Source organism: Ovis aries, chromosome 17 (assembly GCF_016772045.2).
Source record: "Ovis aries strain OAR_USU_Benz2616 breed Rambouillet chromosome 17, ARS-UI_Ramb_v3.0, whole genome shotgun sequence".
NCBI classification, from domain to species: domain Eukaryota; kingdom Metazoa; phylum Chordata; class Mammalia; order Artiodactyla; family Bovidae; genus Ovis; species Ovis aries.
In genome coordinates this window covers 65,352,188-65,378,427 of record NC_056070.1, presented here as the reverse complement: position 1 = coordinate 65,378,427, position 26,240 = coordinate 65,352,188, and the positions used below count along the sequence as shown (strand labels likewise).

Here is a 26,240-nt window from a genome sequence, read left to right as displayed (position 1 = left end):
ACAAACATTGGCAGAGGGCCAACTCTGTCCTGGCAACACGGTGTTGAACAAATGAGTCATAAGCCCAATAATTTTGCAATTCCTGTTTGCTCCAGGGAGACGGGGGATCAGAAAACAAATAAATAGTAAGTGCAGACAGAGCTTAGAATAGTGAAGGAATGAACCCGGTACCAGGGGACTGCGAAATGAGAGGCCTGCCAAAGAGTGGAAACGGGCCGGATGTCCATTGATCAACGAGCAGATAACCCAAGTGTGGTGTGCTGACGTGAGAGCACGCTCACTCAGTTCAGCTCAGTCACTCAGTCTATCCGACTCTTTGCGACCCCATGAATCCCAGCATGCCAGGCCTCCCTGTCCAAAACCATCTCCCGGACTGTACTTAAACTCATGTCCATCGAGTTGGTGATGCCATCCAGCCATCTCATCCTCTATCAACCCCTTCTCCTCCTGCCCCTAATCCCTCCCAGCATCAGGGTATTTTCCAATGAGTCAACTCTCACATGAGGTGACCAAAGTACTGGAGTTTAAGCTTCAGCATCAGTCCTTCCAAAGAACACCCAGGAGTGATCTCCTTTAGAATGGACTCGTTGGATCTCCTTGCAGTCCAAGGGACTCTCAAGAGTCTTCTCCAATACCACAGTTCAAAAGCATCAATTTCTTGGTGCTCAGCTTTCTTCACAGTCCAACTCTCACATCCACACATGACCACTGGAAAAACCATAGCTTTGACTAGACAGACCTTTGTTGGCAAAGTAATGTCTTTGCTTTTGAATATGCTATCTACGTTGGTCATAACTTTCCTTCCAAGGAGTAAGCCTCTTTTAATTTCATGGCTGCAATCAGCTTCTGCAGTGATTCTGGAGTCCCCAAAAATAAAGTCTGACACTGTTTCCACTGTTTCCCCATCTATTTCCCATGAAGTGATGGGACCAGATGCCATGATCTTCGTTTTCTGAATGTTGAGCTTTAAGCCAACTTTTTCACTCTCCTCTTTCACTTTCATCAAGAGGCTTTGTAGTTCCTCTTCACTTTCTGCCATAAGGGTGGTGTCATCTGCATATCTGAGGTTATTGATATTTCTCCCGGCAATCTCCATTCCAGCTTGTGTTTCTTCCAGCCCAGCATTTCTCATGATGTACTCTGCATATAAGTTAAATAAGCAAGGGAACAATATACAGCCTTGACGTACTCCTTTTCCTATTTGGAACCAGTCTGTTGTTCCATGTCCAGTTCTAACTGTTGCTTTCTGACCTGCATGTAGGTTTCTCAAGAGGTCGGTCAGGTGGTCTGGTATTCCCATCTCTTTTAGAATTTTCCACAGATAATTGTGATCCACACAGTCAAAGGCTTTGGCATAGTCAATAAAGCAGAAATAGATGTTTTTCTGGAAGTCTCTTGCTTTTTCCATGATCCGGCGGATGTTGATAATTTGATCTCTGGTTCCTCTGCCTTTTCTAAAACCAGCTTGAACATCAGGGAGTTCACGGTTCACGTATTGCTGAAGCCTGGCTTGGAGAATTTTGAGCATTACTTTACTAGCATGTGAGATGAGTGCAATTGTGCGGTAGTTTGAGCATTCTTTGGCATTGCCTTTCTTTGGAATTGGAATGAAAACTGACCTTTTCCAGTCCTGTGACCACTGCTGAGTTTTCCAAATTTGCTGGCATATTGAGTGCAACACTTTCACAGCATCATCTTTTAGGATTTGAAATAGCTCAACTGGGATTCCATCACCTCCACTAGCTTTGTTCACAGTGATGCTTTCTAAGGCTTCCTTGACTTCACATTCCAGGATGTCTGGCTCTAGATGAGTGATCACACCATCGTGATTATCTGGGTCGTGAAGATCTTTTTTGTACAGTTCTTCTGTGTATTCTTGCCACCTCTTCTTAATATCTTCTGCTTCTGTTAGGTCCATACCATTTCTGTCCTTTATCGAGCCCATCTTTGCATGAAATGTTCCCTTGGTATCTCTAATTTTCTTGAAGAGATCTCTAGTCTTTCCCATTCTGTTCTTTTCCTCTATTTCTTTGCATTGATCGCTGAAGAAGGCTTTCTTATCTCTTCTTGCTATTCTTTGGAACTCTGCATTCAGATGCTTATATCTTTCCTTTTCTCCTTTGCTTTTCACTTCTCTTCTTTCCACAGCTATTTGTAAGGCCTTCCCAGACAGCCATTTGCTTTTTTGCATTTCTTTTTCTTGGGGATGGTCTTGATCCTTGTCTCCTGTACAATGTCACGAACCTCAATCCATACTTCATCAGGCATTCTCTCTATCAGATCTAGTCCCTTAAATCTATTTCTCAATTCCACTGTATAATCATAAGGGATTTCATTTAGGTCATACCTGAATGGTCTAGTGGTTTTCTCTACTTTCTTCAATTTAAGTCTGAATTTGGCAATAAGGAGTTCACGATCTGAGCCACAGTCAGCTCCCTGTCTTGTTTTTGTTGACTGTATAGAGCTCCTCCATCTTTGGCTGCAAAGAATATAATCAAGCTGATTTTGGTGTTGCCCATCTGGTGATGTCCATGTGTAGAGTCTTCTCTTGTGTTGTTGGAAGAGGGTGTTTGCTATGACCAGTGCGTTCTTTTGGCAAAACTCTATTAGCCTTTGCCCTGCTTCATTCCGCATTCGAAGGCCAAATTTGAAAGTGAAAGAGGAGAGTGAAAGTGTTGGCTTAAAGCTCAACATTCAGAAAACGAAGATCATGGCATCCGGTCCCATCACTTCATGGGAAATAGATGGGGAAACAGTGCCAGACTTTATTTTTTGGGGCTCGCAGATGGTGAATACAGCCATGAAATTAAAAGATGCTTACTCCTTGGAAGAAAAGTTATGACCCACCTAAACAGTATATTCAAAAGCAGAGACATTACTTTGCCGACTAAGGTCCATCTAGTCAAGGCTATGGTTTTTCCTGTGGTCATGTATGGATGTGAGAGTTGGACTGTGAAGAAGGCTGAGCGCCGAAGAATTGATGCTTTTGAACTGTGGTGTTGGAGAAGACTCTTGAGAGTCCCTTGGACTGCAAGGAGATCCAACCAGTTCATTCTGAAGAAGATCAACCCTCGGATTTCTTTGGAAGGAATGATGCTAAAGCTGAAGCTCCAGTACTTTGGCCACCTCATGCGAAGAGTTGACTCATTGGAAAAGACTCTGATGCTAGAAGGGATTGAGGGCAGGAGGAGAAGGGGACGACAGAGGATGAGATGGCTGGATGGCATCACGGACTCGACGGAAGTGAGTCTGAGTAAATTCTGGGAGATGGTGATGAACAGGGAGGCCTGGCGTGCTGCAATTCATGGGGTCGCAAAGAGTCGGACACGACTGACCAACTGAACTGAACTGATAGAGCTTCTCCATCTTTGGATGCAAAGAATGTAATCAATCTGATTTCGGTGTTGACCCATTTGGTGATGTCCATGTGTAGAGTCTTCTCTTGTGCTGTTGGAAGAGGGTGTTTGCTATGACCAGTGTGTTCTCTTGGCAAAACTCTATTAGCCTTTGCCCTGCTTCATTCCGCATTCCAAGGCCAAATTTGCCTGTTACTCCAGGTGTTTCTTGACTTCCTACTTTTGCATTCCAGTCCCCTATAATGAAAAGGACATCTTTTTTGGGGTGTTAGCTCTAAAAGGTCTTGTAGGTCTTGATAGAACCGTTCAGCTTATTCAGCATTACTGGCTGGGCCATAGGCTTGGATTACCATGATATTGAATGGTTTGCCTTGGAAATGAACAGAGATTATTCTGTCGTTTTTGAGATTGCATCCAAGTACTGCATTTCAGGCTCTTTTGTTGACCATGATGGCTACTCCATTTCTTCTGAGGAATTCCTGCCCGCAGCAGTAGATATAATGGTCATCTGAGTTAAATGCACCCATTCCAGTCCATTTTAGTTCACTGATTCCTAGAATGTCGACGTTCACTCTTGCCATCTCCTGTTTGACCACTTCCAATTTGCCTTGATTCATGGCCCTGACATTCCAGGTTCCTATGGAATATTGCTCTTTACAGCCTCAGACGTTGCTTCTATCACCAGTCACATCCACAGCTGGGTACTGTTTTTGCTTTGGCTCCATCCCTTCATTCTTTCTGGAGTTACTTCTCCACTGATCTCCAGTAGCGTATCAGGCACCTACCCAGCCGTAAAAGGGAACACAGCACTGACGCAGGTGGCGGCCTGGATGGACCTTGGAAACACTACGCAGAGTGAGGGACAGTCAGGGTGTGACTGCATTTATCTGAGATGCCTGGAATAGGCAACCTTTTTTTTTTTTTCTTTTTTACATATACTTGGGTTTTGATTTTTAAAAATCCACTCTGACAAACTCGGCTTTTTAGTTTGCAATTTTTTTACTTTTACTCTTTCGGCCACGTGTGGCATGCAGGATCCTAGCTACCCAACCCGGGACTGAACCTACGGCCCCTGCACGGGGAGCTTGGAGTCTCATCCACTGGACCACCAGGGAAGTCCCTAGGTGATTCTTAGAGACAGGAAACAGAAAACTGTTTGCCTAGGGCTGGGGTGGCGGGTGGCGACGGGGGTGGCAGGCAATAGGCAGGGCTTTCTTTTGGGGTGAGGAGCGCAGTCTAGAGGTGACTGTGGTGATGGATGAACGTACTAAAACCCACCAAATTGTACCTTCAAAGGAGTGAATTGTATGTCATGAATTACACCTCAGTAAAGTATGGATGTGAGAGTTGGACTGTGAAGAAAGCTGAGCGCCGAAGAATTGATGCTTTTGAACTGTGGTGTTGGAGAAGACTCTTGAGAGTCCCTTGGACTGCAAGGAGATCCAACCAGTCCATTCTGAAGGAGATCATTCCTGGGTGTTCTTTGGAAGGACTGATGCTAAAGCTGAAACTCGAGTACTCTGGCCACCTCATGCGAAGAGTTGACTCACTGGAAGAGACTCTGATGCTGGGAGGGACTGGGGCCAGGAGGAGAAGGGGACGACCGAGGATGAGATGGCTGGATGGCATCACTGACTCAATGAAGGTGAGTTTGAGTGAACTCCAAGAGTTGGTGATGGACAGGGAGGCCTGGTGTGCTGCAATTCATGGGGTCGCAGAGAGTCAGACACGACTGAGCGACTGAACTGAACTGAACTGAAAGCTGTTATTTTAAAGTGAGCCAAGTTCAACAAAACATTAACTACGTATTAGTTCAAGTAGTTAACGAATGTGAGTAATTTCCAGGTTCTGTGAGAATGACTAGTGCTTTGGGAAACATCAAACTCATTCCTGAGATCCTCCCAGCTGTTCCCCCTCCCGGATGCATGATGTGGGCAAGTGGCTTTCCCTCTCTCGCTTCATCTCTCTCTCTGCGGGCCTCGGCTTTGCCATCTGGAAAATGGGAAGGAGAATAGTTCCTGCCTCCAAGGGTCCCTGTGACAACAAACTGAGCAGGATGCCCCGCACACCCTGAGGTCTGATAAATGGCATTAAAGAGGGGCTGGGGGACTGATCGCTAGGAGGCGCTGGTCTTCCCGAAGGGGTGATGAAAATCTAAAAACGGACTGCTGTGCGGATGCACACATTTGTGAGTATACCAGGAGCGAACGAAAACCCGCCCGCTGAGGGCCTGCTAGGTGCCGAGCGCCGCACTGGCTGTCCCTGCCTCTCAGAGCCTGCACTCTGCTGGGGCTGGAAGACACGAGGCGACAGATGGACGCTGCATGTGACAAGAGGTGTCTGCGTGTCCCATCAGGGGGCCCCGCCGAGGGGTGACACAGAGCTGACAGAGGCCCCGAGAGGAGGGAAGCCAGGAGGGAATCTGGAGAACAAACAGGCAGGGCCAAGGCCCCGGGGCAGGAAGACGCCCAGGTGCGTCGGGAACATTCCCGCAGCCAGCGTGGCTCGCGGGGGTGAGCGGAGGTCGTGTGGGCGGGCGGGGTCACAGCGCACTCAGTGCCTCTGGACTGGAGCCCGAGTGCGAGGCGGCTTCATGGTGCAGGAAGGGCTGTGTGAACCGCGCTTCTCCCCAGCGCACGGGAGGTGTTCCGCAGACACTTCTAGAATGAAACCCGAAGTCTGCCTGGGACCTGGACCACTAACCCGGGCTCTGCAGTTCACCACCTCCAACGCTCACCACAGCCTATGGCGGGCACGGAGTGGGCTTCGCCCCATTTTGCAGCTGGGAGAAGTAAAGCTCAGCGAGGTGACCACGGCCGGGGGCGGCAGCTGAACGACGTGAGTGAGACCAGAGTCCAGGCCGAGCGGGCCCGTTGGGGGTTCCCGAGGGCGCGTGCGTGTGTGCATATGTGCACGCACACACACACACAGATGCCCTAGGGGGCACCCTGGAACTGAAACCGTGTGGACCCAGCAACCCTGCCCGGACGAGGGGGCCCCCGGTGCGTCTCTGGACCCAGCAACCCTGCCCGGACGAGGGCGCCCCCGGTGCGTCTCAGCCGGCTATAGGGCTGAAGCAAGTAACTGTGACTCTTGGCAGTTGAAAGTGCATGTTCGTTAATCATTTACTGTCTCGCCAAAAATAAATGAGTCAAGATTATTCCAGTATGAGCATCATTCTCACGCAATGGCACGTCAACAACATACTTTCTCGAGGAGGTGAAGCAAAGAAATCAGATCACCCTCAGCCCTCCCAGCCTTCTTATTTCTCACCCTGTGTAAGGCGGCAGTGACACGGAATGGGGTTCACACGTGGAAAAGGCTCAGTGGTTAAAAAAAAAGAGTGAAGTACTGACACTTGCTACACCACTGACAGAGCCTGAAGACACTACATTAAATAAAGTAAGCCAGACACAGGTCAGTATTAATACTAAATGGCTCCATTTATAAGAAGTACTCAGAAAGGGCAAATGCATAGAGACAGAAAGTATCACAGAACAGAGGTTGCCAGGGGCTGGGGGCTAGGGGCAAAGGGAGTTAGTGTTTAGTGGTTCACAGTTTCTGTCTGGGATGATGAGAAAATCTCTAAAGGCCGATGGTAGTGATGGTTACACACTGTGGATGTATTTAATGATACCATATAGTATGCTTAAAAATGGTTAAAATGGCAAATTTTCTGTTAAATATACTTAACCTATATATATATATATATATATATATATATATATGGACTTCCCTGGTGGCTCAGACGGTTAAGTGTCTGTTTACAATGTAGGAGACCTGAGTTTGATCCCTGGGTCAGGAAGAATCCCTGGAGAAGGAAATGGCAACCCACTCCAGTACTCTTGCCTAGAAAATCCCACGGATGGAGGACCCTGGTGTCCATGGGGTCGCAAAGAGTCGGACACGACTGAGCAACTTCCCTTTCATGTGTGTGTCCGTGTGTGTGTGTGTATTTTTTTTTTTAAAGATCTTACCCAAATGGTTCAAACACCTCCTAACTGGTCTCCCAGCTTCCAGCTTACCCTCTCCAACCGCCCCCTGAAATGGCCACTAGAGGGCGCCCCAAGCTGCATCTCTGACCTACACCCCTAGTCATAACTTTGCTTGGCTGTGGAAAACACCACTGCCCCTTATTTTAACCCTGAGGGTGCTTCTCAGCTGGGTCTTGTCCACATGCTCAAGCCCATCCCTCCCCAGGTAACGCCTGGAAGCTCCTGGAAAACCCCACGCTCTCCCCACACCAGAGTATTCACATCTTGGTTCACGGCTACACCTGAAGGAGCGAAAAGCACGTGGCACACAGTAGGTACTCAGCCCACTTCTGCCACTCAAGACATTCAGCAAGCTGCGGAACCAACAAACGACCAGTGTGCGTCATCCTGGGTTTATAGTCTGAGAGTGGGAGCTGATGTGAGGACAAGATAACTTGTCCTGTAGAGCTTTGCCTGTATTAAAAACTGGACTGAGGATGGGTGGGTGGATGGAGGGTGGGTGGGTGGGAAGATAGATGGGTGGGAAGGTAGGTGGGTGGGTGGATGAGAGGGTGGGTGAGTGGGTGGAGAGATAGCTGGGTAATTGGATAAACACAAAATCTCCCCAATACAAAAATCTCAGGCACAACTGGTCATTTGCATTTTAAGACCTAAGAAACAAAGGCTTTCTGGTCTGGCTGGTTTTAATCCCGAAAAGAAACTTTAATCAGCTGAGACATAAATTACTCAGTTCTTCTCCAGCCCCATCGGCTCAGCAGTGAAAAACAAGAAGCAATTAACAAATGAAATTAGCCACCTGCCAAGAGGATTCCTGGGCTTCCCGAGAGCCCAGCTTGCCGCCAGGTCCTCACCACTCAGCTCCACATCACGCGCCAAGGGCTAGTCCATCGTCCGGACTCACCCAGGCAGAGGGGTCACGCTGCTGGGCCAGCTCCCACCCGCCCAGTCCCCTCACCTCAGCCTCTCTCCCCTTCCCTGGCACACGGTAGGCCCACGACGAGGTGAACTCATCACCAGATGAGCCAGCAAATGCAGACCGACGAGTTTGGGGACTGGAGAGAACATTCTTGAGGTTCCCAGGGGCCCGCCTGCCTGCCCCATCACAGGGAACCCCCAGAGCTGGTGAATCTGTGCCTTCATGGTCACAGGAGGGGCCTCCGGGGTGAACCGAGACTCACCGTCACGGTCCAAGGCTGAGTCACCATGTTTTATGATCCGCAAGTGCGGGCCAAAGGCTCACTTTACGAGGAAACGTGGGCGCGCCCACCCACCACCAGCCCCGGAGGAGTTAAGGAGGAGACGGCACAGGGCTCACACCTGCCACATAGACCCTAGGTCCTAGGGGTGCCCCGGGGGAAGCAGGGGACCGGGGAGAACCCTGGCTGCGGAGTCAGAGCTCCAGCCCCAGCCCAGCCAGGCTGCGGGACCCTGGGTCGGACACCTTCCCCTGCCCTGCCGCGTTTCCTCAGCAGCCAAGGACTCCTAAGATTGGAGACAACTTCCTGCTCTATCAGTAGACTTTCAAGAGAATGTAGGGGAATAAAAACAGCTGGCAGCAAATCATAATTAACAGCAGATACATCTATCAGGCAGTTCTTCACCGCCAGGCGCTGTGCTAAGCGCTTTATAAACCATCTCGTTCCAGCCCCGTCCTTCTACCCCACGATGTCATAGAGTACTGGGAGGGTCAGCAGCTGATTAGGAGCCTGGACTCCAGACTTAGACCTTGCCAGAGGTACTTACTGGCTCTGAGCCTCAGTTTTCCCACCTGCAAAATGAGGATAAACTAGGGTCCATGCCCCACAGTAAGCACCATGGTGGGTATTGTCATTTCTGTGATTCACCACTTTACAGAGGAGGAAAAGAGAGGTTCGGAATGGTAAGTTCTCTGAAGCGGCCGGCTGGGACCAGTCTGACCTCATGCTCAGGGTCTGATGAGTCAGGGGTGGGCAGGGCTCTTTAGATCAGCAGGGCACCAGCCCTGGTGTGTCCCAGGCACCCTTTGGACAGTGGCCAAACCTGTACAGGACAAATGTCACATTCTCAGCCCAGGGGCTTGGTTGGGTGTCTTGTTTCCCCGTGAGCGAGTGTCCCAAGCACTGCAGGCCCAAGAGCTGAGAGGGGCTGGCAGGCTGGCTGGGCCACAGGCACAGTGCCGGAGCAGAAAGGGTCTGGGGCCAAGGCTGGAGGTGAAGTAGGCCCAGTGTCCATTCCAGCTTCCCCCGCTTTCTGACTGTGTGGCCAGAGGCAAGTGGCTTAACCTCTCTGAGCCTCAGTTTCCTCCTCTGCAAAATGGGATTCATATTCCCTAACAAGAAGAGGGGACTGGGGATTGACAAGGCTTGGGGCACAGGCTCAAAAAAGGGAAATGGACCTGAATCTCAACTGGAAACCAACAGAACAAAGTCATCGATCAAGAGTGACGGAAGTAACAGCAGATGGCGTTTATCCACTAGTGAGAGGCTCTCCAAATACCCCCACGGGGTGCAAAACACAGGTCTGACCATCTCTGACCTCCAGAGTGGCAGGGCAGCCATCCGGCCAAGCGGGGCTCAGGGACCCCAGGTGTCACCTGCAGGGTCGCCCTGGGCGCCCCTCTGGGGGCCTCAACTTCCCTGTTCATAATGAGAGAGTTGGCCCAGGTGAGGAAGAGAGGGAGGAGGGGAGGAGAGGGAGTGAGGAGGAGGAGGAAGAAGGGCAATGGCAGTGGAGGAGGAGAAGGAACAGCCATCCCTGCGCCAAGGCGTGAAGTGGGAGTTTACTCTTCTGAGCGCGTAGCGACTTCACTTCCTGCCCACAAAACTACTCTTGAGGCCACTTAGGACCATCCTCATTTTACAGAAGCAAAAACAGGCTCATTGGGGTCCATCAAGTCACCTGCCCAAGGTCACAGAGTGCCAAAGCCAGAACTTGAACCCACTTCTTCCAGCCTCCAGAGCCCCAGCACCCCAGCACCCCAGTGCTAAAGTCCCCATAGTCAGGATTTGGGAGGCATAAGAAAGCGAGAGCACCACCACTGCCCTCCTGGTGATCACTCCCCAGAACTGTAGGCGTCAGTCCTGAGAGCCGGGAACCTAGGTCCGAGGCCCCAGCTCTGTCTGGTTCAGATTCAGTACCCAGACCCAGACGCCTCCAGGGGAGAGGTGATCAAACAGACTGCAATGGGGCAGAGGCCTCTGGGGCCAGAGGAAGGGAGCCAAGGCGAGCCACCCAAGGACTCCACGGAGAAAGAAGAAGGGACAGCAAGCAGAGACTGGGACGAGTATGCTGTTCCCTCCATAACCTTTGCCTTCTCTCTCTCTCTCTCACACACACACACACAAACACACACACACAATCAGATAAGTTGAGTCAGTGCCTGAGAGAGAGTGGAGACAAAGGTGAAAAAGGAATCAGCAGCAGAGATCTGGACACCTGTGAATTTTCGGGGGCTTCTCAGCCAAGGTCTGAGTCCCTTCACGGGCAAAGTCACCCCCAGCCTCACTGTCAGCTCTTGGCAAGAATTCTGCCAGGGGCAGCATCTTCACCCCATTTTACAGAGGAGGAGACAGAGGTTCAGACAAGTGAAGTTTGTTGCTGGTGGTCACAGAGCTAGAAGGAACAGACCTCAGATGTCAATACTGCCGGATCCCACGTCTCTGAGACGTGGGACCAGGCACAAAAGACCACTGAAATGCACGGAGTCCTGCAACTCAGAATGACCTTGGGTGTGGAACGGTGTTGCTCATTTAAAAAGGCTTATCTCAGATGTCCCCAGGCAGGGCCCAGGGCCTGGGAGGGACTTTAGGAGGAAGTGCAGAGCTCAGCACATCTCCAAGGATCATGGAACAAAAGTGAAAAAAAAAAAAAAAAAAAAACAGAAAAGAAAATCATGGAAAATCAGAAGTGGTGAAGCCCTGGAGCACAGCTGGGGACACTGAGGCTTGGGCAGACGGGGGCTCCCCTGGGGTCCTGCTGCCTCACTTACCCGCCTCCTTTCACAAGTGAGGAATCAGGCTGAGAGGGAGGAAGTGCTGGCTAAGGACGGAGCTCACTGACAGCCAAAAGGATACACAAAAGCAACAATCATAATAATGGTAACATAACAGTTAGTAAAGTGTTTACTGTGTAACTAGGAGCAAGCCAAACACTTCTCGAGTTATCTGAGTCCCACATCAGCCCATGAAGTAGATGCTGTTATTATACCCATTTTATAGATGAGGAAACTGAGGTCAGACCCCTAGCTCCATGCAGAGCCAGGATGTGAATGAATCCAGGCAATCCAGCTGCAGAACCAGCCCGATGCTGCTGTCCTCCCATTGTTACCACACCATCGGTTACTGTCTGAATTATGACACGCTGGGCCCCACACAATCTCACTCCATCCTCCCAACAGCACAAAACAGACAGGAATCACAGTCCCGTTTTCCTGGTGAACAAACTGAGGTGCAGAAGAATTAAGCGAGTTGCTCAAAGAAGCAGAGATGGTGCCAGCATGTGAACCCAGGGCTCTCAAGACTCCAGGGCCTGTTCTAACCTCACGGTGCCAGATACCAGGGGCTGCCCCTCCAGAGGGGGCCACAAACCCACCAGAGGGGAAGCTTCCCCGGCAGAGCCGGCAAACACCGTCTCATGTCGAAACACGAGCCACGGCCCAGCCAGGCCGCAGCAGGCTCCCGGACGATCACCGGGAGCCCACCCTCACCCTCCTCAGGCCCTGGGACCAGCCTGGGACGTCCCCAGCAGCGTCCGCTCCAGCCACGCCGGCATCACTCACCACGAAGGGCCCGGTCCTCCTGTCCTTGCAGAAGCTGTGGCTCCTCCGAGGGCCCGCGGTTGTGGGGCTCACCTGCCAGAGTGGAGGCTCATTGTCCGGGAGGGCACGCTCCCTGCCCAGGTCCCTCGTTGACCCCTGAGACGCGGGAGACACAAGAAGAGGAGATTTGACTGGGGCTTCCCCTTTGGCAGGAAGAATATGTCATGAGAGGGGCCATGCTGCACCTCAAAGGCCAAAGGGCAAGGGTGCCCGATGCCCACCTCTGCTCACCCCTGCCCACATCCATGGTGGGTGGTCCACCTCAAATGATGCGGGGGGGGGGGGGGGTCACATATAGGATCAGCGGGTCTAGGTTCAGCCCAGCCTCAGCCACTTCATAACCGTATGACCTCGGGTGAGTGCCTTGACCCCTCTGAGACTTGACCATGTGGGAAAAGATCCATAACACTAGTCCTCAGCTTCTGGGTTCAGGGCTGAACCAACAGAGGACCAGCGGGCAGAAAGGGTGTGAACTCGGAGCTGCCAGCAGGGGGCGGGCGTGCGTGAGACCTGGGAGCCTCCCCAGCCCCTGCCATCCCCCCACCCGGCGTGCGATGGGCCCTCTGTGAATGTCAGCCACTGGTAACTTCTGGTTGGCCTCATTACAGACATCTTTCCATGTATGTGAACGCGTGTGCACACGTGCGCAGATACAGAGAGAACCAGTACATGAATACGATGGAGTAGGTGCGCTGGAGTGAATCTTGTTATTTTTATATACAGGGGGATACAGTCACAAGCCAGTAAACATGGGACTCTGGAGGGTGCCTTTTACGGGCCTCACACTGTCCCTGCACCGACAAGAAAAGAAAGGCCCAGAGAGGGGAGAGTGAAAAGAAAGTGAAGTCGCTCTGTCGTGTCCGACTCTTTGCGACCCCATGGACTGTAGCCTCCCAGGCTCCTCCGTCCATGAGATTTTCCAGGCAAGGGTACTGGGGTGGGTTGCCATTTCCTTCTCTAGGGGATCTTCCCGACTCAGGGGAGGCATCTGCTTAAGAACGCACAGCATGAGTGAAGGGCAAGGCTGACCCCTTGCCTCACAGCCTCTTCTGTGACGTCTCATGAGACCCTCCGGTTTTCCTCCAACCTCAAGGGCTGTTCCTTCCCCGCCTCCGTGCATCTCAGAGCGACGTGTCAAGACATGACCCAGGCCAGCCACACGGGCCACTCACCCACTTCTCGTCACGCCCCATGGCTTCAATAAATCCCATCTGGACTCTGTCTCTCCGTGCTGGGACTCCGGACTTGCGGGTCCCACTGCCCGCTGACCATGTCTACTCACTGCCCACGCTGGTCTGAGACCTCATGTGCCAAAACAGGCCCCTAGATTCCCCGCCTCCAATTGCGTGTCTTCGCTTTTCCGGTCACCGGCTGGGCAGGCCAAGATCCTCGGGCCGTCCTCTATCTCCCCTCTCTCTATATCTGGTCGACTCTGCCTTCAAAACATGCTGCCAACCCCACATCACATACCATCAAAGTCAACTCAAAATAGATCAAAGAGCCAAATGTCAGAGCCAGAAGGAGGAAACTCTTAGAAGAAAATACACACTTGTATCTTCTTCACCTTCGTGGATTAAGCGAGGGTTTCTTAGATAGAACACCAGAAGCTCAAGATTGGACTACATCAAAATGAATAGCCCTTTGGTGCTTCAAAGGGCACTGTTAGGAAAGCGAAAAAAAAAAAAATGAAATAAAGTGAAAAGACAACCCACAAAATGGGAGAACATTCCTGCAAACCGTTATGTCTGATAAGGCATCTGTATCCTGAAAGTACAAAGAATAATTACAACTCAATAATAAAATGACAAATGATCTAAAAAAGAGACAATGGGTCTGAATGGACATGACTCCGACAAGTGACACAAATGGCCAGTAAGTACGTTAAAGGGCGCTCCGACAGGAAATGCAAATCAAAACCACAGTGATCACAGCGCAATATATACAAATACTGAATCGCCATATTGTACACCTGAAGCTCCTGTAACGTTACATGTCAATTATATCTCAATTAAAAAAAAAAACCCCACCGTGAGATACCACTTCATACCCACTAAGATGGCTACAATCAAAAAGATGGATGATAACAAACGTCAGTTGGGATGGAGAACAATTAGAACCCTCACACACAGCTGGTGTGATTGTAAAACAGTGCGGCTGCTTTGGAAAACAGTCTGGCAGCCCCTCAAAGGAAAAAACTGGAGGTATTACCATGTGACCCAGCAATGCCTCTCCCAGGGACACAGCCAAAGATATGAAAGCATATGTCCACATAAAAACTCGTACAGAAACGTTCATGGTGGCTTTCTCCATGATGGTCAAAGAGTTGGGACAACCCAGATATGCCTAATGCTGATAAATGGATAGATAAAACGGGGTGCATCTATACTGCAGAATAGTATTCAGCCATGAAAAGGAAGTACCGATATACGCTACAAAACGCATGGCCCTTGAAAACTCTAAGCCAGGTGCAAGAGGTAAGTAATAAATGACCACTCCGTTCGATTTGTCCAGAACAGGCGAATCTACAGACAGAAGGTAGGTGAATGACTAATCGGGACTGGAGAGTGTTAGTTAGGAGAGCAGGCGGCGACTGGTCAGTGCGTACAGGGCTTTCTAAGGGGTGATGAAGATACTTAAAACTGAATGTGATGATGGTTGCAGAGCTCTGGGAATATACTAGAAGCCATTAAATTAACTGTACACCTTAAATGGGTGAACAGGGACCTCCCTGGTGGTCCAGTGGCTCAGACTCTGAGCTCCTAAAGCAGGGGGCCTAGGCTTGATGCCTGGTCAGGGAACAAGATCCCACATGCCCAAACTAAGATCCAGCACAGTCAAATAAGCAAACAATACATGTTAAATAGATAAATGAGTTCTTGCATGGGCCATGAAAATTCTGTATCAGTTTCAAATCCTGAAAGATAATGCTGTGAAAGTGCTGCACTCAATATGCCAGCAAATTTGGAAAACTCAGCAGTGGCCACAGGACTGGAAAAGGTCAGTTTTCATTCCAATTCCAAAGAAAGGCAATGCCAAAGAATGCTCAAACTACCGCACAATTGCACTCATCTCACATGCTAGTAAAGTAATGCTCAAAATTCTCCAAGCCAGGCTTCAGCAATACGTGAACCGTGAACTCCCTGATGTTCAAGCTGGTTTTAGAAAAGGCAGAGGAACCAGAGATCAAATTGCCAACATCCGCTGGATCATGGAAAAAGCAAGAGAGTTCCAGAAAAACATCTACTTCTGCTTTATTGACTATGCCAAAGCCTTTGACTGTGTGGATCACAATTATCTGTGGAAAATTCTGAAAGAGATGGGAATACCAGACCACCTGACCTGCCTCTTGAGAAATCTGTATACAGGTCAGGAAGCAACAGTTAGAACTGGACATGGAACAACAGACTGGTTCCAAATAGGAAAAGGAGTACGTCAAGGCTGTATATTGTCACCCTGCTTATTTAACTTATATGCAGAGTACATCATGAGAAACGCTGGTCTGGAAGAAGCACAAGCTGGAATCAAGATTGCCAGGAGAAATATCAATAACCTCAGATATGCAGATGACACCACCCTTATGGCAGAAAGTGAAGAGGAGCTAAAAGCCTCTTGATGAAAGTGAAAGAGGAGAGTGAAAAAGTTGGCTTAAAGCTCAACATTCAGAAAACGAAGATCATGGCATCTGGTCCCATCACTTCATGGGAAATAGATGGGGAAACAGTGTCAGACTTTATTTTTTGGGGGCTCCAAAATCACTGCAGATGGTGAATACAGCCATGAAATTAAAAGAGGCTTACTCCTTGGAAGAAAAGTTATGACCCACCTAAACAGTATATTCAAAAGCAGAGACATTACTTTGCCGACTAAGGTCTGTCTAGTCAAGGCTATGGTTTATCCTGTGGTCATGTATGGATATGAGAGTTGGACTGTGAAGAAGGTTGAGCGCCGAAGAATTGATGCTTTTGAACCGTGGTGTTGGAGAAGACTCTTGAGAGTCCCTTGGACTGCAAGGAGATCCAACCAGTCCATTCTGAAGGAGATCAACCCTGGGATTTCTTTGGAAGGAATGATGCTAAAGCTGAAGCTCCAGTACTCTGGCCACCTCACGTGAAGAGTTGACTCATTGGAAAAGACTCTGATGCTGGGAGGGATTGAGGGCAGGAGGAGAAGGGGATGACAGAGGATGAGATGGCTGGATGGCATCACGGACTCGATGGATGTGAGTCTGAGTGAACTCCGGGAGATGGTGATGAACAGGGAGGCCTGGCGTGCTGTGATTCATGGGGTCACAGAGTCGGACACGACTGAGCGACTGAACTGAACTCTGAACTGAAAGCAGCTACCTTGGAGAAGGAAATAGCAACCCACTCCCGTACTCTTGCTGGGAAAATCCCATGGACGGAGGAGCCTGGTAGGCTACAGTCCATGGGGCTGCAAAGAGTCGGGCAGGACTGAGCAACTAAACTTTCACTTTCAAAGCTGCTACCCACCTTCCTTGGTGGCTCAATGGTTAAAAAAAAAAAAAAAAATCCATCTACCAATGCAGGAGACCTAGGCTCAATCCTTGGGATGGGAAGATACCCAGGAGAAGGAAATGGCAACCCACTCCAGTATTCCTGCCTGGGAAACCCCATGGACAGAGGAGCCTGGCGGGCTACAGTCCATGGGGTTACAAAGAGTCGGACAGGCCTTAGCCACTAGACAACAATAACAGAGTTGGTACCATCGCCTCAAAAAGAGCTGCTAACCCTCCACGGCCACCACCCGGTACAAGCCCTGTCACCTGTCGGAGGCCCACGGCAGCCTCCTCACGGGCCTCCCTGCCTCCACCCTCACCCCTAGAGCAGTCAGGGGGTCTCTCTGAGACACAGACGGTGGCAGCAGCGCTCAGAACCCTCTGGTGGCTCCCCTGCACTCTGGCCCCTCCTCGCCTCTCCAGCTCAGCTCTGGCCAGCACCCCCGGGGCCCACTGGGGTGCCCCCAGCGTCCACAGGACCACTCGTCCCCACGCGGGGGTGTCTCCACTTGCTGCTTCCACCTTCTCGCTGCAGACCCTGGCTGGTCTGGGGCTCCGCCATCACTCCCACAGCATCTGCCGGGTCACTCCCTTAGAAGAAGGGGGTGCCAGGGAGGTTACTCTGTCTCCCCGGACTTACCACTCTCTGAGTGATCCCAACCCCGTGCTCGGCTTGCCCGTCTGGACAGGCGCTGTCCACTGGAAAGTTCTGTCACTGTGATGATGTTCTCCATCTGGGCTGCCCAGGGCGACGGCCGTTTCTCAGTGTGACTGAGAAACTGCATCTGGGTCTTAGTGTTAACTGACTTACGCTGAAAGAATCCCGCGCGGCTAGTGGCTGCCGACGGACGGCACAGGCTGAATCGGTGGACTGGGTCCACCTGGCATCCCTGGGGCCCAGATACGACTGAGGCAACTCAGCACGCACGTACCTGAAACTATTCTTTCTTGAAACGAAAATAAACCATCTGATGAAAGAAGATACTATAACTGGGCCTGGGACAAAGTTTTGATAAATGTTAAGTGAAAAAAAAGAAAGAAAGCGGGATCGAGGGAAAGAAAGGAAAGGAAGAATCACCTTAATCGCAATCACACCCCATGGTGGGGGCCCATGAGCAGAACTGGCTGTCAATCAAGAAATCCTCATCCCAGGAAGCAAACATGTGCCTCAAGATGCTCCGTGGGGGCCTAGAACTCAAACCAACCCAAATGTACATCTGCAAGAGCCTTGATTAAAAACAGCTTGGGCTCAGTCACATAACAAACTGCTTTGCAGCCATTAAAAATAATCAGGTGGTGATGGACGCACTGTTTCTCACTGTTGAATTTTTAAAAGCACACTACCTGAGTATATATGAAAAAACACTAACTTGAAAAGATACCTGCACCCCAATATTTCTAGCAGCACCATTTCTAACTGCCAAGGTATGGAAGCAACCTAAGTGCCCATCAACAGATGGATGGGTAAAGAAGACATGGCACATATATGATGTCACTTATACGTGGAATCTAAGAAATACAACAAACTAGTGAATATAACCCCAAAGAGGGAAACTCACAGATACAGAGAAAACTGGTGGTTGCCAGTGGGGCGGCAGGGGGGAACAGGCACCACGAGGGTAGGCGAAGGGGAGGCACAAGCTGTTGGGCACAGGACAGACTCAACTGGGTATCGGACAACACGGGGAACACAGCCAATATTTTGTTATAACTGCAAGCCGACAGCAATCTTTAAAAAATTGTACAAAGCATTTAAAAAAAAATTTAAATGCGCAGGGAAAGAACAAAGCACGTTGTGGGATTTTCTGTAGAATGCTGCCCTGTTTCTGTACGACAGGGTGCCCTGACCGATCTGTGCTGGGACCAGGGTCCCTCAGCCTGGAAACTACATCGTACACTCGGGGCGGCAGGATTCTCTGAGCTGGGAGCCGTCCTGTGCATTGTAGGAGGTGGTGGAGTGTCCCTGGTATCTACCCACTGAGATGCCCGGAGCAAACTCTCCTCTGGTTGTGACAACAAAAAATGCCTGAAACTTTGCCAAACATGCCCTGGGAGCCAAGCTGTCCAAACGGCTGGGAACCACCAACAGGGCTGGAGGGGTGGGTCCCAGAGCACCAAACTCCTCATTTGGGGGAGCTTTCCATCCCAAACCTTATGTTTCCATGACGTTTAAAATCTTGCCCAAGCATTCACTATCCTTGCAAAAAGAAAAATACAATTATAAAATCAATACATAATATTGATTTATAAGCCACTCTGGAGCGGCGGACAGTCTCCAAGGAGATCAAGAACCCTAACTGTGTCTGCATCTGGGGGAGCGGGAAAGGAAAGGGGGTTCGAGGGGGACACGCTTTTTCACACGTTATACGCTGGTGTGCTTGTGTATGCTGTGGTGTCTGACTCTTTGCGAACCCAGGGGCTGTAGTCCGCCAGGCTCCTCTCTGCCTGTCTATGGAATTTCCCAGGCAAGAACACCGGAGTAGGTTGACATTTCCTCCTCCAAGGGCCCCCTGCATTGTAGGCGGATTCTCTACCACTGAGCCACCTGGGTTTGAATCTTCAACAGCCAACACTTTGCCCTTCGGTATTGCCCTTATTTATGTTTTAAATGTCGAGAACCCAAGATCCTCGGGCAGGAGAGAAGAGAAACGGGGAGCCACTCCAAGGCTTCCCAGTCCCCGTGGTGAGAAAACGGATCCCCTGACAACAAGCGCTCCTGGGGCCCCAGCACCCTGGGCGGGCGTCCAAGGCTGGGCTGGGGGCCCCTCCGCGAGGCCCCTGAGCCGAGGCTGGCACACGGATGAAGTGTCGCGTTTCCACGGCCTCTTCCCTTTTACGGGCTCCCCCAACAGCCTGGAGGGGGGGGAGGTGAAACCCTCAGTGCATCTGCAGGGCCCATGGCCTGCCGGCCCAGGCTGGGTGCTTTATCTCCTCCCCACCTAGCTGTGGTGCCGCGAGGAAGGAGTCCCCGTTGACCCCTAACTCCAGAGGGGGAAACTGAGGCTGCAGGAAGCCAGCGCCTGCTCTGTACACAGCAGAGCCCGTGAGTGGCAGAGCAGAGATCCCCACACAAGCCCGGATGTGGTCCCTGGAAGAGGCGTGGGGCCAAAGCCACTCCGAACCCCAGGTGAATTCTCCTATCACTTAATTTCCACAACCTCCCTTTTCTAGGTTGGAATGGGGGGTGACCTGGAGGGGCCCTACGTCAGTTTCCAGACTGGCCGCAGAGCAGACTGTTTTTTTTCTCAGTGTGGACCTTTGCCCACACTGCGCTCCTACCAAGGATGCTCTCACCTCCCATGTCTGTCCGACCTCTGCACAGAGATCGAAAGCTTCCCGAGGGCAGACTCCATGCCTCAGATTTCTTCCTCACCTCTGGGATCCCAAGGGCTCAGGTATCAGGTCAGACCTGGCTGCAAACACCAGCTGTGCTGCTCTGGTGCTGTGCGACCTGGGATAAATTACGGAACCCCTCTGAGCCTGTGTTTGTTTTTCCTCTTCTGAACAAGATGATCGCACCTGCAGCAGACGCTATGGGCGCCCTGCCCGACACTTTGCCGTACAATCAAATACGTGCCAATGTCACGTGTGGATTTTCCTCTCCACCACTGGGCATGGCACCAGGAATCTGAACGTTAACAGCCCCAGACGCAGCCTCAGGTGAGGACAGAGGGAAATGAAGAACCAAATGCCCCAGGTCCCCTGACTCCCGGACAGGATCGCTCAGAGGCGACCTGTGCGGTCCCCACAGGTCTCCAGCAAGAACGAGCCTCAGGTGCCCACAGCTTTATCACCTGCCTTCCCTTCCCTGCCTCACTTCTCGGCCCCCCCCCCGACCGTCCCCCGGCCCAGTTCCTCTGGGATCACCTCCTGAAACACCCCGCAGGCGGCTGCTTCTGGAGAAACCCAACCCATGACAATCCCTCTTCAGTGGATTGTCTCACGTGAGATCATTCACTCAACAACTCCGTGAATGATCACGAAACGTCAGGTGTGGTACTGGAGTCTGGGGATACCATGATGGACCTGGTGCAGCATACTGGAAAACAGCAGGCACTCAATAAAGGATACCTAGTGTTACCATTCTAGGCCAGGGATTTCAAACTGATAAGCCCACGGGCTGTGCACAGAGCTGGCAGACAAGTTTTGTTTGAACAAAACAGCATTTCTTTTTTTTAATACGTTGTCCCCATTTCATGATGGGGGAGGGGACTACTGGCCAAAATGTGGATCTTTCAAATTCTCTTGATAAATCAGATCTGCCATCTCAGGACCCCTCTCCCCGCTTGTTGAGAACCAGCTGGGACTGTGCAAAGTTTGCCCCCTTCAGAGACGGCTTGAGGGCTCCATTTGCCACAAGCCCTACCGCTCCTTAGCGCCTCACGCCCCGCCTGACTCCACTCATCCCCAGGCCCACCAGGCCCACGCAGGTCCTGAGTTTGAGGCCTCTGGCCTGCATGTTTCACCCGCATTTGAGAAAACTGCAACAGCCTTCGTACTCACCTTTTGACTGTCTCGATTCCCCGACTCCTGCCGACAGAGCCCCGCCTTGGTGTCTCTAGCCTCCGCACTCTCCCTGGGGAGACTGGGCCTTCCTTTGGGCTGCTCCTGCCTCCTCTCTCTGGCTTCCTGCATGATGGACAGGCCCTCTCGGATTTTGAGAGGCGGGCCTTTCTCCGAATAGGCCCTCTTGACATCCAGCGGTGACCTTCCCAAGTCGCGCAGGTGGTCAGCCCACGGCGCCACACCGCTCTCCTCGCCCTTCCCCGGGGATTTCCTCGGGGTTCCTTTCCTCTGGTCGGCGGGGGACGACCTGGGCTGCATGCTGGCCCTGGCGCCTGGATCCGCCCAGCCAGTGGCGGGCTTTGACTCGGCCGGGGGATGCTGGCACTTCGCGCTGTGATGTTTACTAACAAAGGTCTTCCCATCCTCAGGGATCCCCGGGCCTTTCTTCCGGGGGCCAGCGGCAGGACCCAAAGAGGCTCCTGGATTCTTTTCAGGAGGAGCCGAGTGGGGCGGGCCCCAGAGGGGAGAGCTGACCTTGTGCGTGGCTGCCCCCGGCGTCTCTGCCAGGTACTTGCCGGACCCAGGAGTGGAACCAGGGTTGGTTTCGGCAAAACTGGCCTGTCTCTGGGGAGCCTCGGCTTCGGGGCGCTCCTTTAGGCTCCTCCGTCTCTGATCCGCCTCACCCTGCAGCCCGGGCCTCTCGGGGTCCAAGCCCCTGAGCTCTGCGGGCGGACCCGCCATCCACTCCTGAGCCTCCCGCGGGCTTCCGGCCGGCGGCCTCTGATACTCGGCCATCAGTGCATCGATATCGAGGACGCTGGACCTGTAGCCCGCCTTGGCTTTACCTGGGAACGTCTCACTGACCGCTTCCGTCTTCCTTCGGACCAGGAGCTCGCTGGCTTTCGGGGGACTTCTGAAAGCCGGGGGTGTTTGGGGAGCGCCGCCAGGGGGCGTCTTGTTCCCGCTGTCCCTCCAGCCGTTCTGAAAACCACCGCCGCCTCCCGGGCCCCGACGGACCCACACGGCGTCGGCGTCGGAGATCCTCTCACCCCGGGAACCCAGAAACCTGTCCCCGAGGGACGCCGGATGCTCTGTCGGCTTTGGAAAGCTTGCGTGCTCGCGTTCTCTGCCCGGGGCCCGGTTTTTACCGCCCACGGTCTCCAGCAGCTCTTCACGGTTCAGAGAAACCGAGGTAGGGGTGTAAAAAAGAGGGGATTGGGGAGGGGCTGCTTTTCTAGAAGGTTCTGTCCAGTTTTCAGGCTCCGGCCTAACCACGCTCTTGGCTTTCTGAGTGTCAGGGATCTGATAGGTCACAGCAAAAAAAGTCGCCTTGGGTTCCACAGGCGACCCCTGCTTTGCTGCGGGAAGAACCCGGTCCAGTGACGTATCTGGGCTCCCCTGCCGGGTCCCCTCCCGACCCGGGAGTAGCTGGGGCTTTCCTAAGGCACCCGGGCCCGTGGGGCTCAGGTGGTCCGCCCTCGGCTCCGCCCTGGACGAATGCTCTGGGGGCAGAAAGCTGAACTCATCGAACTTCACGTCATGGGGCAGGGTCCGCCGCCTCCATCTGTCCAGCCTCTGGTCGCCAGGGCTCGCCCTCCGCCTCCTGGCTTCGGGCTCTTGGCTGCCAGCCATGGCCAGGGGCACCGTCTGCCCCGGCACGTCCGCCTGAGGCTGCACTCGAGAGTCATCGGCTTCATCCTTGGCCCTGGGAAGAGGCTCTGGGGGCGCCGCCCGGGGCGGAGCCCTCTCCCCCGGCTGGATTCCGGCCCCTTCGGTCCCCGGCTGCTGGGCCTCCAGGGTAGTCCTCGAGGAGGTGGCCTCGGGGCGAGGCTCTGAGGCTCTCCCTTCGCTGAGCCCCACGCCGGCTTTGTGCCAGCTCACGGCCACCCCGCCTGTCCATCTGGGTGACGGGCAGCTGCCTCCATGCGTGTCCTTAGGCTCTCGGTGGAACTCGGGCTTTGGCCCGCTGACCTCACGGGTCCCTCGGGCTTCCCAGATCAAACTGGCCCTTTGGACAGACCCCACCTGGCCCTCCGGCCTGCACTTGGGGTCGGCAGCAGTCACGGCATGGGTGACCTCCTGGGACGGCGGGGGCCGAGAGCGGCCGCTGCGGAGCGTCAGGGCCTTCTCCTCGGGCGCCGTGGGCACGGCCTCGCTGTGCGCGCGCTCCCCGAAGGCGTGCACCACGTCGTACCTGGGCTCAACCCTCTCGGGCGCGGGGGCGCTCTCCAGGAGCTTGAGGAAGGGGTGATGGCTGCCCTTTTCGCCCCCAGGGTGCCTTCCCAGCGGGGAGGACGTGCGATGCTGTCTGGGCTCGCAGCTGGAGAAGGCGGCCCCTCCTCCTCGCTCCAGGTCAGGATCTTCCAGCCACTCTCGCTTCAGGGCTGCGGTTTGCGGGAAAGAGCTTCTGGGTCCAAGGAGCCTGGATTTGGGCTCCGAGATGTCGGCCAGGTCCCTGGGGGTGGTGGCCCAGGGACTGCGTCCCGAGGGGGCGGCCACGGTGTGCTTCTCCACGTGATTGTCGAACACCGTGGCCCATACGGTCTGGAAGCTTCCCTCATCATCCGGGGTGCCTTCGGAAGGGCTCCGGGCCCCCACCGCGCTTTCACCCTGAGCGCCGCCGGGGACGCGGTCAGAACTGTCTTTCCGCTCTGTCTGTCTGGGTTTCTCCTGGGGCGGACCAGACTTCCAGGGACTTCTTGTGACAGATGTTCCCTCGACACCATGCCTGTCCTTTGGCTGGGAAAACAAACAACAAAAAAGAAACAATCTAACTTACTTAATTTTAAAGATTGAAAAAAATTTTTGATGTTTATTTGTAAAGATTTGCTACAACATTATAACAAATTCAATAAAGTTTTTTTTTTTTTAATGTGGACCATTTTTTAAGTCTTTATTGAATTTGTTAACTATGCTGCTTCTGTTTTATGGTTTAGGTTATTTGGAGTATGGGATCTTAGGCCCCCCAGCCAGGGATCAAACCAGCATCCCCTATACTGGAAGGTGAAGTCTTGCCTATTAGACTGCCAGGTATAGGTCAAAGGATTGAAATGGAAAGGAAGAGGTGAGGTGACTGAAATGGCTGCTTTTAAAATCACAGCAGTGAGAAACCATCCAGTATCACAGACGGAACACAGCCAGTGAGCAAAAACAGACACTCTCGCCCCCGCTGGCGAGCGGACAAATGGGCTCTTGAGCCATTCAGTACATGTGCTGTGACTTTAAGACACTCATTTCCTTTCATCTGGCCAGTTTCCTCCCAGAAGCCCTGCTTTGCCCATGTGCACAAGCCCACCTGAACAGAAAAGGTCATACAGAACTGTCAGCGAAACAGAAGAGCCTAGATGCCCATCTGAAGGGCTAAATAAATTTTGATATATGCAAACAGCTGACTACCACACAGGCACTTGGACCCACAGAGAGGGGGTGGTTCCCAATGTCCTAAGATCGAAGGACACTTAAAGCGCTGTTGTGTTGATGGAAGAAAAGCAGATGGAGGAACTATGATACCATTTAAAAAAACTGTAGGGGTGTGTGCATGTATATACATATATGCATGTAGATAAGCAGCGGAGAAGAGAGATCAATCAATCTGATCAAAAAGAAAAAAGAGCATTGGTTCCATTTATATAAAAATCTAGAAAATGAAGTGAATCTGTAGTGACTGAAAGCAGATCGGTAGTTGCTTTGGGGGAAGAGGGGGTTCGGTGGGGGGAATTACAAAGAAGAAACTTGCAGGCGCTGGAAATGTCCTCTGTCTTTATGGTTCGACAGATGTACACAGAAGTCAGAGTTCACCTGCTCTTACGCCTTAAATACGTCCAGTTCACTCTATGTCTGTTGTACCTCAATAAAGCTGTTCAAGAAAAAACTGAGCTCAAAACAGGGCTCTGAAAAAAAAACAAAAAAACAAAAAAACAGGGCTCTGTGGCAACCTAGAGGGCCAGGACGGGGCGGGAGGGAGGGTCAAGAGGGAGGGGACACGTGGATAAACTTAAGGCTGATTCATACTGATGGTTGGCAGAAACCAACACAACCTTGCAAGGCAATTATCCTCCAATTAAAATAAGTAAATAAATAAAAGAAAAACTCAAAATTTCAGAAAGCATCAGTCACACATCCATGACACCCAGCAGTTATTTTATGAGCTTTTTTTTTTTAAAAATTAAACAGACTAACCGAAAATACTTTCTAAGCAATTGCTGGTGATTTTTTTCTCCTTCTCCTAGCTGGCAAATGAGGGGGTGAGGAAAGGAGCTGGGGGCATCATGGGGGGGAGTTGAGGGGGTTTCTATTGACGTTTTTGATTTTTATTTATTTATTTTTGGCTGTGCTGGGTCTTCATTGCCATGCAGGCTTTTCTCTAGTTTCGGGGAGCAGGGGCTGCTCTCTGTGGTGCATGGGCTTCTCACGGGGGTGGCTTCTCTTGTCTCGGAGGATGAGCTTTAGAGCACAGACTCAATACTCGCCGTGCATGGTCTTAGTTGCTCCAAGGCATGTCGGATTTCCCCGGATCACGGATCGAATCTGTGTCTCCTGCATTGGCAGGTGGATTCTTTGCCACTGAGCCACCAGTGAAACCCTCTATTAGCATTTTTAAAAATTTCATTTGGCTGCACCAGGTCTTAGTTGCACCATGTGGGATCTAGTTCCCTGACCAGGGATCAAACTTGGGCCCTCTGCATTGGAAGCTGGGAGTCTTAGCCACTGGACCACCAGGGAAGTCCCAACATTTCAAAATTTCATTAATTTCTCAAAAAAGCAGACATTCTTACACAGGAAAAGCCATATCCTCCTCCTGTCTGCACAGACAAAAATTAATGCCTGACGATTATATTTGCAAACAGTATTCAACAGCAAGGAACAGCGAATCATGGGGCATTCCTCATGGCTCAGATGGTAAAGAACCTGCCTTCAAGGCAGCAGACTCAAGTTCGATCCCTGGGTTAAGAAGATCCCCTGGAGAAGGAAACGGCAACCCACTCCAGTATTCTTGCCTGGAGAATCCCATGGGCAGAGGAGCCTGGTGAGGCTGCAGTCCATGGGGTCACGAAGAGTTGGACACGACTGAC

The 26,240-nt window shown here is 51.9% G+C and overlaps 1 protein-coding gene across 3 annotated transcripts in view; it reads right to left on the bottom strand.

The window, feature by feature from the left end:
• KIAA1671 (KIAA1671 ortholog) overlaps positions 1 to 26,240 on the bottom strand; it is a 182,786-nt gene that overhangs the window by 100,955 nt on the left and 55,591 nt on the right. For 2 of the 3 annotated variants that reach the window (XM_060400831.1, XM_027956668.2), the window contains exons 5-6: positions 21,166 to 23,907; positions 12,108 to 12,242 (exon numbers count right to left, since the gene is read on the bottom strand). In XM_060400831.1, coding sequence (XP_060256814.1) covers positions 12,108 to 12,242; positions 21,166 to 23,907 — 2,877 coding nt within the window. The remainder of the gene's footprint in view (positions 1 to 12,107; positions 12,243 to 21,165; positions 23,908 to 26,240) is intronic. The other variant, XM_060400832.1, reaches the window with a different exon arrangement.